Below are 14,224 nucleotides of genomic sequence, written 5' to 3'. Positions count from 1 at the left end.
TTGTTCTTTCTACGTGTGTTTCTGTTGGATTTAAATTTTGTTATTTGAGAAAGGATTGGACATCCATATTAGAATGGTTTTAAGCATATCTGTTCTCAGTGCAATTTGACTATACCTATCTTGCAATATATATGTTAGTTGATAATAGAATGGTTTCAAGCATATCTGTTCTCAGTGCATGTCTTGGTCCTCATAATCTCTACAGAAAAATAATAATATATGGGAAAAGGAAACATATGTTAGCTAAGTGCTTGCAGAGCTCTTTGTTGAATTCAGAGGATCTTCTTGTGCAGCCATGAAGTGACAATTTTAGTACTCTTAATGTTGTAATTTGTACTAGATTCTGCTCCAGTGGGGTCATATATATTTTTTTTTGTTGTATTTTTTTATTCCACCTTTTGCAGTATATGTGGCAACTGGCCCTGATTTTCTTTTCCAGATAAATGTTAAAATAATTGCCCATGTTAAAATAATTCCATCATTAAGGAAATCTGCAAGGATCTGGAAGTGCTAATGCAATTCTCCACTAATTAGGAGATAGGTCATGTCTAAATCTATGGAAACATCTACAGTTAACTATACCAGGGTCTAGGGAAGGCCACAATTAACACAAAATGATGTATGCATTATACATATAAGTGATCTGTTAGAATTTAAATCCACATGGACCATATCTAGATGTCATCTATGTGTTATAGCTATGTCCCTAGATTTTCTTATGCATGGTATGCTTTCAAGATATTGATGTCTATTGTGATAGAAGCAGCAACAATATGTAAGAAGCTTTTGGATTCTTATGCATTTTGTTGGGACAAGTCTGAGATGTGTTCTCTCTTTATTTTCCTTTACAACTATTATTTACTATGTTATTCAGTATTTTCTGTTTTAGCCTCTTATGTCTTCCTATTATCTGTCTCTCTGTCTCTGTCTCTCTCTCTCTCTCTCTCTCTCTTCTGTGTGTGGGTGAGGGGTTGTTCTGATCTGTTGTATAGGAGCAAGTACTTCTACCCCCATCATCTTTATCCTTGTTGAAGCTTTAATTGGCATATTCATCTAGATATTTGAATTCTGTATCAGTTTCTTCTCAACCATTGCATTATCTATGGGGTGAATATCTATCTGTCTATTGTTTGACTAACTAGGCCATTGTCATTTGGTGTCCCATTAATGAAATGTCGTTCTTCATTGTTGTCATTGGGTGACCACTTAATGGATCACTTTTAGCCCTGTGGAAAATGCATCTCATCATCAAGTTCATCAGATCCCCTATAGAAGATGTGATTTTTGCAGTTATATTCAATGATAGGGAAAAGTTATCCGAGAGATATTGGTTGTTTTAAGGCAAATGCTTGTATTATATTTTTTAAAGATGGTTGTCTTTTTTACTTTGGGGTCAGGGGCTTGTAGATAATAACCTCGGTGGTCTAGGGGTTGATAGTTGTCTAGGGGTGGTCTAGGAGTTAACTCCAGGTTCTTTCTTTTTGTGGCCCTGGTTTCTCAAACAAATGCTTGGAATGGTACTGTTTTGATGGTTTGTTTTGCTCAAATATAATGTATGGGTTAGAAACAGCATATGCTTACGTGCCAAATAGAAAAAATAACTTTTGTAGCACCTTTTTAAATAGTACTATCAAGTATGCTGATGTAAATGTATAGTTCAGTGATATGTAAGGTGTTGATCAAATTTAAGCCATCCGGGTGTTGATTGCTAATTCAAAATATAGAAGCTACTCGCTTGGTTATATTTCTATTATAGTTTCAATGGACTGAACAATGGTGAATTTCAGATGGGGTATTTAGAATGGTACTCTCATGACCGATGATCCACTCCTTTACTCATAATAGAAGGTTGTCAACGATTTCTGAAGCACCAGTCATGCAATTCACTGCCTATCAACAGGTGAAAAACATGGTTAGAGCAACCTATTATTGCAGGTCAGTGGAGTAGATTGTCGTATAGTGGCAGTGGTAATATAGCTATATTTTCTGATAATTATGATTTATAATTCATGAATACATGACACCTGCCATCAGTTTACTTCTTTTCTGAGTTCCTTTTTTTCCTTTGATATAATTTATCTAGATAATATGTTTACGACCATGAAAGCAATGGAACTTTATTGAGTATAAATTTATCATTTAACCAAATATTGATTCTTTTTTGTGCATACCAGGTAACAATATGCCCCGAGGGAGACGATTTAGAGATGTGGAGTTCCAGCATTCTCAGGTGGGATCTACTTCTGAGCAGTCCCAGCAGTCCCAGCAGCCATGTGAGCATCAGCAGCACGAGTCAGGATCTCAGCGCGAGCCTCCTACTGATTGCCCGGAGGATGAGCTCCGGATCCAGGGTAATTCGATTTAAAGTTCATATTTTATGTTCATATTTGTCTTCAACTTTTTAAGACATATTTTATTTAATTTTAATAGATGGACAAGGGACGGTGAGGACGAGACGGGGACCCACTCAAGCAAAGGATGTGTGGAAGCTTCCTCCGGGTGAGAAGATCATCATCCGATGCAACAAATTGGGGCAGCCCATCAATAGAGCTGGAAGTCTACTATCAAGCTTTTTAGGATCGGTTGCATGCAAGGGTCAGCTGTGTCCACTCAACTATACGAAGTGGAATGACATGCTTCCTTCGTATAAGGTTGAGCTTCTTAGACTTATACAGGTAATGAATTGAATTTATTCTTTTTAATTCGACACCTCCTGTATATTAATTTGCTTAGTATCATAATTTTATTTTAGATGTTTAATATTATTATAACATTCTGAATCTTGTTGTAGGGTAAGTTTGTACTCCCTCCAGAGAGCCATGATTGGGTGCTAAAGTCCCTCAATTGCAAATGGAAAGAATATAAAGCAAAATTGAAGACGGACTTCAAGCGCGAAGGTATGACAGAGGAGGAGGTTGCTCGTGTGACTCCTCCTGATGTATACCCTCAGCAGTGGAGGGAGCTTGTTCATTACTGGTTTTCTGAAAGAGGACAGGTCACGTATTATGTTTCAATATCTTCTATTATCTTTATTATTAATATAGATTGCAAATATATACATTGAATCATATTATACTGTGTGCTTTTATTTTGGCAGACATATTCTAATATTGGTAGAGCTGCACGAGCATCTCAAGCAGTTCCTCATACTTCAGGCTCGAAGAGTTATGCGAGACGTAGAAATAAATTCGTAAGTTCTTTTGAAACTATTTGAAACTCTACTAACATATAGCACGTATCATGATATATAGTTTGCCCATATACTTTCCGTATGTGTAGATAGTAGAGCATGGAAGGGAGCCTGGTGAGGTAGAGTTTTATAAGATGACCCACACTCACCGAGATGGCAGCTTTGTCCAGGACGAGTCGAGAGATAAAGTTGTATGTATTATGTATTCATTTTTTATTTTATCATAATTTTTTAATTAATTTTACTTCTTTTAAATTATTAATGTGACTGTTTATTTTTTTGAGAGAGATATAGGAAAGAGCTACAAATCTCATTTCAGAGCGCGTCGGGGAGTCATCATCATCCGACGCGGCCAGCCGCGTCGAGGCTCAGGTCTATGCAGAATTGATGGGCCCAGAACGTTATGGTCGCGTGAGGGGTTACGGTATCGGAGTTACCCCCACTCAGCTGTCTGCAGTGAGCCGATATACCCAAGATGCCAGACAAGGTACTAGCACTGCAGAGGTTTGTAGTTTGAAGACAGAGATGGCACAGATAAAGCAGTCATATGAGACAAGGATAGAGGAGATGAGGCAGAGTCATATGACTGATATGGCGGAGTTGAAGCAAAGCCAAGAGTTGAAGATACAATCTTTGCAGGACCAGCTTGACCATATTTCATCCTTTTTGCAGAGATTTGCTCCTCCAGTACATAACTAAATCTATTTGAATATTTTATGTAATTATAATGTATTCTTGTATGAGCGTGATGACTTTCGTATTTTTAGTTTCTAAAATATTTTTTTTTCTTGCAGGTTGATGATACTTTATCTACTCGTAGAGATGATGATGCCGACCCTTGATACATATTGTAGATTGTGTACTTAGGAATTTGACTTGTATGTTTTTAGAATGTTTTTGAAGTACAATGTAATCAAATATGATAATATGAATGTAATCAAAATTCTTGTTTGTGACTCGTATTTTGTTATATATGTGATTCAGTCTATTTGTTTCTATTGTTTTGTAAGAATTTAATGTACACAGAGTATTTAAAAATTATTGTCTTCACCTCCGATGTGCTATGAACTGATGTTTATGTACAATCCTTGATGCAATTTTGTGCTTCTACTGTTCTACTTCATGGCAGAAGTTTGAATGCTTGCTTGTTTGAGATTAACCATAACAGACTACCATTGGACCACGTAGACTTGCTTAATTTAGATATATGATTGTTTCCCTTCTTCGAATTATTATTAACTATAATTGTGTTTCATATTTTTTATGCATGTTAGGATAGTTGATCATTCTCGTTCTTCATCACCAGGAAAATGTGCAAATCGTGCTTTCGACATCTGGCTTGCCACTGCTAACAAGACAGATGAAGGTACTTAGCTTCTAAGGATACAACTTACTGGAAGCATTCTGATACTACAAACTATTAGGGTTAAACAGGCGTTCAAACTGAATAAACAAATATTTCTGATTCAACTTAATTTTGGTGTTTGTAGAGACTGGAACTGAGTGCTGTCTGGGCACTTCTTGCAGCATTTAAAGATCCACTTTCAATTCCTCATAATGGAGCTTTTACAGACTTTGAAGGAGCTTTTGTAAAGGGTGTTGATTCTCTTTCATGGATGGCCAACAACACCAGCAAACTTTTTCCTTTACACAGTGACATGCCTCAGTGTTGGACTTTTTTCAGCACGGCTGCTTATGGAAAAAGGAATAAAGTGCCACAGGTTGACAATTTACTAATCTTTTCTTTTATTTTACAACAATTAATGGCAAGGAAAAATCCATAATCCTGCATTGTTAGTGTTTTGCGAATTTTTGAGAAATTGTAATCCCATGGTAATGTTATAGGTGTTTTCTAATGGAAATTTTCATGTTCATCAGGAGAATATCCCTAAAGTCACAGCAGAAAAAGTAAAGGAGGACTTGCTTAACGATGTAGAATTTGCTCTTGGACTGTCTAAGGGATCACTTCAGTGTCCATTTTATACACGAGTCCAATTATGGTCTGCTTCATTCTTTTCTCACAGTTGTTCATGGAAACTTTATATAAGATTGCTAAGGATTTATTGATATTATATGCTTGGTTCTCTTAGGGGTGCTGCTCTTCCAACCAACACTCCAGGGATTCCTTGTATCTTCGATCCACATGTTGCTGGTCATGATATTGGTCAGTTTCCTGGTTTGAATTCTGAAAAGCAAGTGCTTGAACCTCAGACATGGACGGTCTGATCAAAGAGATACGTTAAGGTCTTCCTCGTCAGTGAAGTCCATAGCCTCTCAGACCATCCAAATTCCATTTTGATCTATGGATGTAACGAAAGGTCAAAAAGCAGATCAAACTATGTCGCCCTGGTGATTTTCACATTAAGAAGTGACAGTAAAATACATTTTCTGTGATATATTGGCTGGCACCTTGAAGTGGCTATCTATGACATTTCAGTAAATCTCTTAAATGTGAGAGAGCGATTGGAATTTAAAGTCTCTCTCTCTCACACACAGATTAACAGATACTCATGACATCCATAAGCTTTGATGGAGAAATGGATAATGATCTTAATAGATGATTTAAAGCGCAGGACGAATGGTTTGACAAATGATAATATGATATTTAACGACGCTTTTAAGCGTCGGCCTAAAACCATAGTAAGCAACCCTTATCGCCGACGCTTATAAGCGTCGGGGTCTGATAAAAGGAACGACGCTTAAAAGCGTCGGGAAAAGCAACAAGAGCGTAAATTGGCACGCCTTTAACGACGCTTTTAAGCGTCGGCCTAAAACCACAGTAACCAACCCTTCTCGCCGACGCTTATAAGCGTCGGGGTATGATAAACGGAACGACGCTTAAAAGCGTCGACATAGACCAACGACGCTTTTTTGACGCGTCGGGTTAAACCCGACCCACGCCCACCTGCCCGACGTCTGACCCACGCTTTGGGAAGCGTGGGCTGGGAATTCGCCGACGCTTATAAGCGTCGGTAGAGACAAAAAAAAACGTCGGGATTTATTCCTTCTTTTGTAGTGACAATCTTTTACCAAGTTATTATAACGAGCTATGTCAACAGAATGTATAGATTCCTCAACATGCATGGACTGATCAATAACTGTACGCTCATCTTCTCCTACAGTTCTAATACTATGTCCAAGAGCATCTCTAAGTAAGCCTTTTATATCATCTTCTTCTACAAAATTTTGTTCCGTGTCACTGGTTCCAAAATTGAAGGTGTGTTCTAGATAGGAGGGTTGGTTACATGAAGGTGTGAACTCTCCATGAAGTACCCATTCAGTATAACCCTTTAGAAAACCATTCCACACCAAATGTTCTTCAATAATTTTTGGATCAAGAGCAGAACCATTTACACATTTTTGGCATGGATATAAAATCTTTTCATTCATATTAGATTTCTCAAAAGCAAACTTAATGAAATTCTGAACTCCATCCAAATATTTGGCACTGGATCTCAACTTATTTATCCAACTTTTGTCTATTCTATTAGAATACCGATTGAACTGTAATTTATATAAAAAAGATAAACAAAATTAGGATATGTAGAAGTACAAAACATATCGGCCAAACAATAAGATAAACAATATTCTTGCTGTTTTTGTTCATCTTATTTGATACTCTGGTCAATTTATATTCATCCTTGAAAGGCCTAACAGATGTTTTATTACTTTAAAAGCTGTCTCTTGTGGGAATAAATTCAGCTAAAATATGGAGTCCAACTTTAAACTGATGGACACTCTACTGAATTCTAAAACATAACATTGATGGAAAGGAGGTACATCAGTGGGACCTCATATTATCCTTGACATATCTTGGCTTAAGAAAAATCTCCCTATTTTGCAGGCTTATCCTTGACATATCTTGGCTTATACCTAATGAATGGACATATGTCCCCTCAAAAGCACTGACATACCTCATATTACCACCCACTTTCGGACTTATCATGGATCAGAGACCAAAAAGTAATAAACCTTAAGTTTGAAGTTTATGGCTTCAGCATCTTGGTAATATTCATGAATTATTCTCAATTCTTGTACGTGTATAAAGATGAAGTACCATAGTTTTTTTTTTTTCAACAAAGGTTTTCTACACTCATTCTAACTTGCTTAGACAAGTTTCATTTATTCCAGGTTGATACTCTCTCCAAAGAGTAAATTTACCTTGCTTAACAGACCCATAATACTAATTTATATTCACTGAAAACTGGTTTCTTCAATTAATATATCGAGATTGTTTTAGTTGTTATCAAATATAGATCTAGACATAACCATAAAAGATAAACCTGATTGTGTCATCAGCTTGGGTTGGCTATTGCACAATAAATACTTATTTTTCAAAAGCCAACTCATTGACCTGGTCCCACGCACCGTGCATGATGCATGTGTGCGTGGGTGTCATATATGTTTATGATTCAATTGACTTGTTTCATGGGAAGAGGTTGTATAACGTGATATGTATAAGTTCTTGTCATGCCCCGAGCCTGAGGCGCGGCAGACGCCGCACGCCCGCACGGCGGGCCGCACAGGCGTGCAAGGCAGCAGATTATATCAAAGCAATCACAGATGTTTAAAATTGACATAAATATTTAAGTTGCTCAAAAGCAGTCTTACAAAATTTCAAATAACATATGCTGACGTAAGTCAAATACTCTAATCAATCTAACTAAAGGATCAATAACTGAAGAAATCGTCGGAAAATCTAGCGCACTCCTCAATCCCGTGAGATCAAGCCTCTGGATCTGAAAAGTGGATAAAACAGAATAATGAGCTACACTAGCCCAGTAAGCAACAAAATACCCCAAAGTGGGGTCAGAGCATATCAGGTTAAAATACAGAATAATGACTGGAATAAATCATAAATAACATCATTTTTACTGTTTTCAAAACTTATTATCATTTTTCCAAAAATATGATATCAGAATCTCAACATGATAGGCTACGGCCACGTAACCCAGTGGCATGGGTTGCACAAAGTGCCAAATCCACTATTTTTACCCACCGATGGCAGCCGGTGTCCAGAAACCACTATTCTAATCACCGGTGGCGCGGTGTCGAAACCGGTTCCTCATAAAAACAGATTTCATAAATTTTTCAGTTATAGTTTACGGATTTCAAAGCATAATTTTCAAATGAAATTTAACATGCCAGACCCATTTTACTAAATACAAAACATATTTCAGAATTTAATCTATTTATCAAATAATTTGGAAATCACACTCGAAGTATTAAGTTACTTACCTCTTCTCGCTTAATACCTACTTCAGGTAGGCGGATCAGGTTCACCTGTTAACATTTAATTAATTTCTTTGTAAATTTCAGAGCTAAGCAAAACCAAAAGTAATACTATTGGACATGGCCCAACAGGGCTTAGAATTAGCCCATAATGGGCATGGCCCGATAGGGCCCATATCGGACACGGCCCAATTGGCCCGCATAGATCCAGCCCAATAGGGCCCCCAAAGTTGGTCTCTAATGGATTATTTATGCATTGCAGGGGCTAATACTTAATTACAGGGTACTGTTTTATAATAAAACTTTAGTGGAGGGAGCAATCGAATACATTTGGGGACTCTTATGTAATAATCTTTCTTATAGGGATCAAACATAACATACAGAAGATCCTTTTATGAAATAACATACTGTCAAGGGCTTAACTGCAAAATTTCATTTATTGGCCAAATGGGTTCGGGTTTCGGGTTCGAGTTTCGGGTTCGAGTTGGGGTTCGGATTCGGATTCGGGTTCGGTTTAAAGCTGGGCCCAAGTTGGGCCCACCGTGAACTGGGCCCAAGTTGGGCCCACCATGAACTGGGCCCAATCTTGGCCCAGTTTGGCCCATAACGGGCCTTCTTCCTTCCCAATCTCCCTATGGACAGGGGAGATGGAAAAATAGGGGAGGAAGGGGGGGCCGGCCTAGGTGGCCGGACAGTGACCCGGCCGGCGGCTCGCGGGGACACGGTCGTCGGTAGGGCGGTCGTGGCCGGCGGCAGAGTGCCACGGCGGCTCGGCCGTGGAGGGAGGATCCGAGGATGACCTCGGTTTGGGGCTTGAACAGGAAAAAAAAACATGAAATACAGGGCAAGAGAAGGCTTACCGGTGGTCGACGGAGGCGGCGGGAGGAAGATCTCGGCCGCGGCTGCTCGATCCGGCGGTCAAGCGACGGCGGCATTCGAAACCGAGAGAATGGATCTCGGAACAGGAAATGGCCGCGAGGGGGATCCGGACGGCACTCAGTCGGAAAGAGGACGCCGGTCACTCGGGAGGCAAGAACAAAGGAAGAAGAGGGAGGAGAGGGAGGAGAGGGAGAGGAGGAGACGGAGGAGAGGGAGGAGGGCTCGGGTGATCTCCGAAGGAGGAGGAACGGGGGTTTTATAGCCCCATTGTAACGGCTCTCCGCCGCGGGAATTGCGGCGGAGGCGAAATCAGCGGCCGTGCATGCGGCCGCGAGGTGGACACGGGACGACCGCGGTGCAGCCGCGGGATGCCCGCGGCATCTCTGCCCCCGAAGAAGATGGAGGGGATCGCGTTTGCGATCCCCTGCTACGCCCCTTCTGAAAGGGTTGTTGGGCTGAAGTCGGCTGGGGCTGCCGGCTTCAGCGCCCAGTATCTCACAGTTCTTCACCATGTTATGGGCCTGGCATGTATCCTGTATAATAAGAAATCATATGGCAGCAATTTGGAGTTTATTCATAACAAATGTCATTGAAATCTGATTCTTATTTGACATTGTTGTAGTAGGTCTTCAGTTATATCTGCTTTTCTCAATATTACATTATGCATTGACATGTGATCTGAATCGATTTGACAAGAGCAAAGGATGATAAATTGTCTTGTTCAATATGGTGACCCTATTTTGGAAGTCAGATACAGGACTCCCTGGAACTCATGCTCACAGATTCCATAACCATGGCAATTACACATGTACACCCCACAAAATGAACATAGCAAGTACAAAATTCAGAATACCATCAGCATGGGCATCAATAGCTACAAATGGGTGTTAAGGACAAATAGAATTCAACAACATAGAGCCACCGTAACCCCTAAACATCAATCACAAATCTCACGAGAAAAACCTTGTCAGAGATCAAGCCAAACCATTAATCCATAAGAAATCTAGAGAACTCATCTCACAGAGAGAAAGCACGTGAAGATTATAGTACAAACCGTCAATCAGATAAAAAAAAACATCACAGAAATGAACAAAAGTTCTACGGAAATTCACTTCACAAACCATCAAAGCAATCAGAATCCCTGCCAGACCTACTAAACCGAAGATAAAAATGAACAAAGATCACAAAAATGGAAGAGTTCACGATGAATTCGAACGAACCTTGCAGGGTCTCCCCTTGATCACTATATACTTGAATTCGCAGGTCGGTCGGTCGGTCGACGTAGGTCTCCGGACAGGAGGGATACCGCTCGATCGAGTCTTGAGGGGCTGCTCGGACGGTGCTGGAGAGGAGGGAGGAGGAGGAGATCCTCGGGCGGAGGCGAAGCTAGAGAATCAGTAAAAAAAGAAAAAATACCCACGAAGACATGAACAAGTGGAGGTGGAGAAGGAGGAGAACAAGCGAGAAGGAGGGAGCGGAGGGAGGAGGAGAAAAATATCTCGGGCAGAGGGGGTTGGGATCGGTCGGTCAGCGCTGGAGAGGAGAGAGGAGGAGAGGAGGTTGGAGTCAGACAACCGGCACCGGAGAGGAGGAAGCGGAAGGCTAGGGCAACGGCGGAGACGAGTAAGACAGAAGCTAGGGCAGTGCCGGAGACGAAAAATAAGGGCTCGATCGGGGTCGGCTGCTGGGTTAAGAGGTGTCCTCACCTTCGACGACGCTTATACGCGTCGTGCTAGATCGACGCTTATAACCGTCATTGTAGACCGACGCTCATAACCGTCGTTGTAGGTTGGGAAACAATGACGCGTAAAAGCATCGTCCTAGGTCCATTCACACGCTTTCCAGCATCGTTTTCTCTTGAGGACTATGACGACGCTTTTAAGCGTCGTTGATTCTTTTAAATTGCTGACGCTCATTAAAAGCGTCAGAAAAATTTGGCGCGGGAGACAAATTTGCCGATACTTTTTTCTAGCGTCGGTATTCAAGAGTCGGCTTTGCTTCTTTTTTTTGTAGTGCTTGTTTATTAAATAGGTCAGGTTCAGGTTTATGATTTTCTGACCTGTTTAATAAACAGGTCAGGTTCAGATTTATGATTTTCTGACCCGACCTGCATTTGACTCGACCCGATTGCCACCCCTACTTAGGCTGAAGCCATTATATATATATATACATACATACATACATACATACATACATACATACATACATACATACATACATACATATATAGTTTGGTAGGAGGGAGGGGTGGGGGGGAAGGGGCGCTTTTGAGTCTATTATGCATGACTCCTATAATGGCTTATCCCCTTCAATATATGTCTTAGAGCAAAGGATGCCCTCTAACACGTCTCATCAATATTGATTCCATAAAGTATCCAGCTTACGTCAATAAATATTAACCAGTTGCATTCACTGCTTACTAGGGTATTAGCCATTACCTACACACAAGTAAAATGGGGAAGAAAACTTTGGCCATATTCACTTGCTTCTAGTTGACTAGTTTCATGTATCTATATACAACTCGTTCTTACACATGGAATCAAATATTCATGCATATTATCTTCTAGTATTTCAAACTTTAGAGCAATTTCAAAATTTATTGGTACACCAAAAAGTGTTGTCGAATTCTAAGGTACAATATGAATTATCCACACCAAGCATATTTTGTTATTGCTTGTTTTTTGACATATGGACCGGACTAGTAGGTATACTTTTCTTTTTGTTGTTTTGGATATTTTGTATATGGACTTAGAGAGAGAGAGAGAGAGAGAGAGAGAGAGAGAGAGAGAGAGAGAGAGAGAGAGAGAGAGAGTAATAAACATTAAAAAGCAATGAAAATCTGATGCGGCTGCTGAGTTACCATATTTTTGATTTTTTTGTTTTAACAATGCATGTGCAAGTAGTGAGGGGTCTTTTAGATTCTGTTCCACTGCCCATGGGGTAGGTCGTGCAATTGCCTTAGATTCAAAGATGAGCTAAAGCACAGTAACTCTTACTTAAAAGACTAACAACTATAATACTGCATAATCTTTTTATGTTTTAATGTGTGCTCCTCTAGCAATCTCCACCTTCTTCTACTTTCGTACCCAATTAATCCTTCACAAGGAAGTCTTTTTTCTTTTTCTTTTTTTTAAAAAATCTTCTCTTCATTGTATACACACGCATATATACATATAGATGTATATATGCTCACTTTTTTCTTAATAAAAATGAGAATTATATATGTTCAATTACTAAGGTTATCTTTGGGATTGCCATTGGGAGTAGAATTTTTGGAACGTTCGGAAGTAGAGCTTTTAAGAAGTAAATCTTTTAGAAAATAGAGCTTCTACAAAATGTTGCTTGTTGTATAGTAACTACATTTCTAAAGTACTGCAGACCTTTAGCATGTATTTGGTAATCAAACTAAAAAAGTACTTTGGCATGAAAAAATAATAATAAAGGATATTGCATTGTCCTATACAATAGAGTATAATACAATGTAATATTATATATTATTATTTATTAAAATATTATTACATCGTATAGTATTATTTTAAAGTAGTATAATATCAAATAATATTGTGATATAATATAATATTATTATAATATAGAGTAACACAATATTATATACTGTAGCGTAATAATATAATATAATATAACTAATATTAGTTAATAATTATAATACAATATTTTGATATAAAGTATTACAATTGTTATTATTACATATTAAAATAGTATTACATAGTATAATATTATTATAATGTATAAAAATGATATTATTATATTTTAGTATAATGTTGTAATAGTATTATATCAATTTTGTTTTCATATTTGTATAATATAACATATTATTAATCTATAATTTATGTATTTTATTTTAATCTAAATGTTATAATAATAATGCAATAATATAATAAAATGTATATATTATTAATTGGTAATATAATACAATATTTTTGTTTTAAAGAAAAAGGTAAAATACACAACATTTGATGTTGCATTGATTCCTAACTAGCATGTTAAAGCCTTCCGATATTAGATTTTACTCTTAAAATAATCTAATTTCACCATCAGCTAGTGAACTCTCATTTTTCACTTTGGTTTCAAAAATCCTATGCCATCCTCTTTATTGCAGTATATTTGTGTTGACTATCAAGTTACTACCAAATGTGGTCGTTGCTGTAATAGGTAGGGGTGCAAATAGGTCGGGTTGAACTGGGTCATGAGTGACCTTGACCCAGCCTGATTTCTTATTCGGGTCCTAATGTTGGACCTAGACTCATCCAAATAGAAGATTGGGTCGGGGCAGATCCACAGCTACAATTTTTGACCTAACGAGTCATCCGAGTCGGATTGAGTCCACATATAACCCGGTTTCAACCCAAAAAATTCGGATCCGATTCGGATCCGGGATGGACCATACTATAATTCATAATAAAGAGACATAGTTTACTACTTTCTGGTTGAACTTGTTATCTAAAATTTTTCTTTACCAAGATAAGCAAGTTTAAACATATATATTTTGGACTAACTAGTCCAAGCTAAACATCCCCAAATACATAAGAAAAAGTGGAGACCCTATTAACAAATGGAATTTTAGACATATTTTGAAGAATAACAATGTCGTATCATGATGAAATTTACATATTCAATTGGAAGCCTGCCACAACCATTATTTTTGAATTTAAATATGTCCCATAATTCAGGAAAAATGTCTTGGCTGTTGTTTGGATTGGAAAAAGTGGTTTTTCACATGGACCTTCGTAAGAGTCTCAGTTTATCGATCAACCAGATGCTCCACATCAGTCCTATCAGATTAATTATGCCTACTTAAAGTAAGTATTCTGACAACTCCAACAACATTAACCATCTAAAGAGACAATGGTTCACCAGCCGGTGCTAACAAACTGATAATATTGTCAGGTTAATACATGACTACGG

At 38.4% G+C, this 14,224-nt stretch overlaps 1 protein-coding gene across 1 annotated transcript; it reads left to right on the top strand.

Annotated features, from left to right (window-relative positions):
- The first annotated feature begins 4,550 nt into the window (after positions 1–4,550).
- Positions 4,551–5,416, top strand: LOC120111718. The gene is made up of 4 exons (XM_039129581.1): positions 4,551–4,556; positions 4,681–4,911; positions 5,069–5,190; positions 5,281–5,416. The coding sequence occupies exons 1-4, from the start codon at positions 4,551–4,553 to the stop codon at positions 5,414–5,416; spliced, it is 495 nt and encodes a 164-aa protein (XP_038985509.1).
- The last annotated feature ends 8,808 nt before the right edge of the window (positions 5,417–14,224 follow it).

This window comes from Phoenix dactylifera, chromosome 8, assembly GCF_009389715.1.
Source record: "Phoenix dactylifera cultivar Barhee BC4 chromosome 8, palm_55x_up_171113_PBpolish2nd_filt_p, whole genome shotgun sequence".
Taxonomy (NCBI): Eukaryota; Viridiplantae; Streptophyta; class Magnoliopsida; order Arecales; family Arecaceae; genus Phoenix; species Phoenix dactylifera.
The sequence above is the reverse complement of the archived record's forward strand: the minus strand, read 5'-3'. Positions and strand labels throughout refer to the sequence as shown.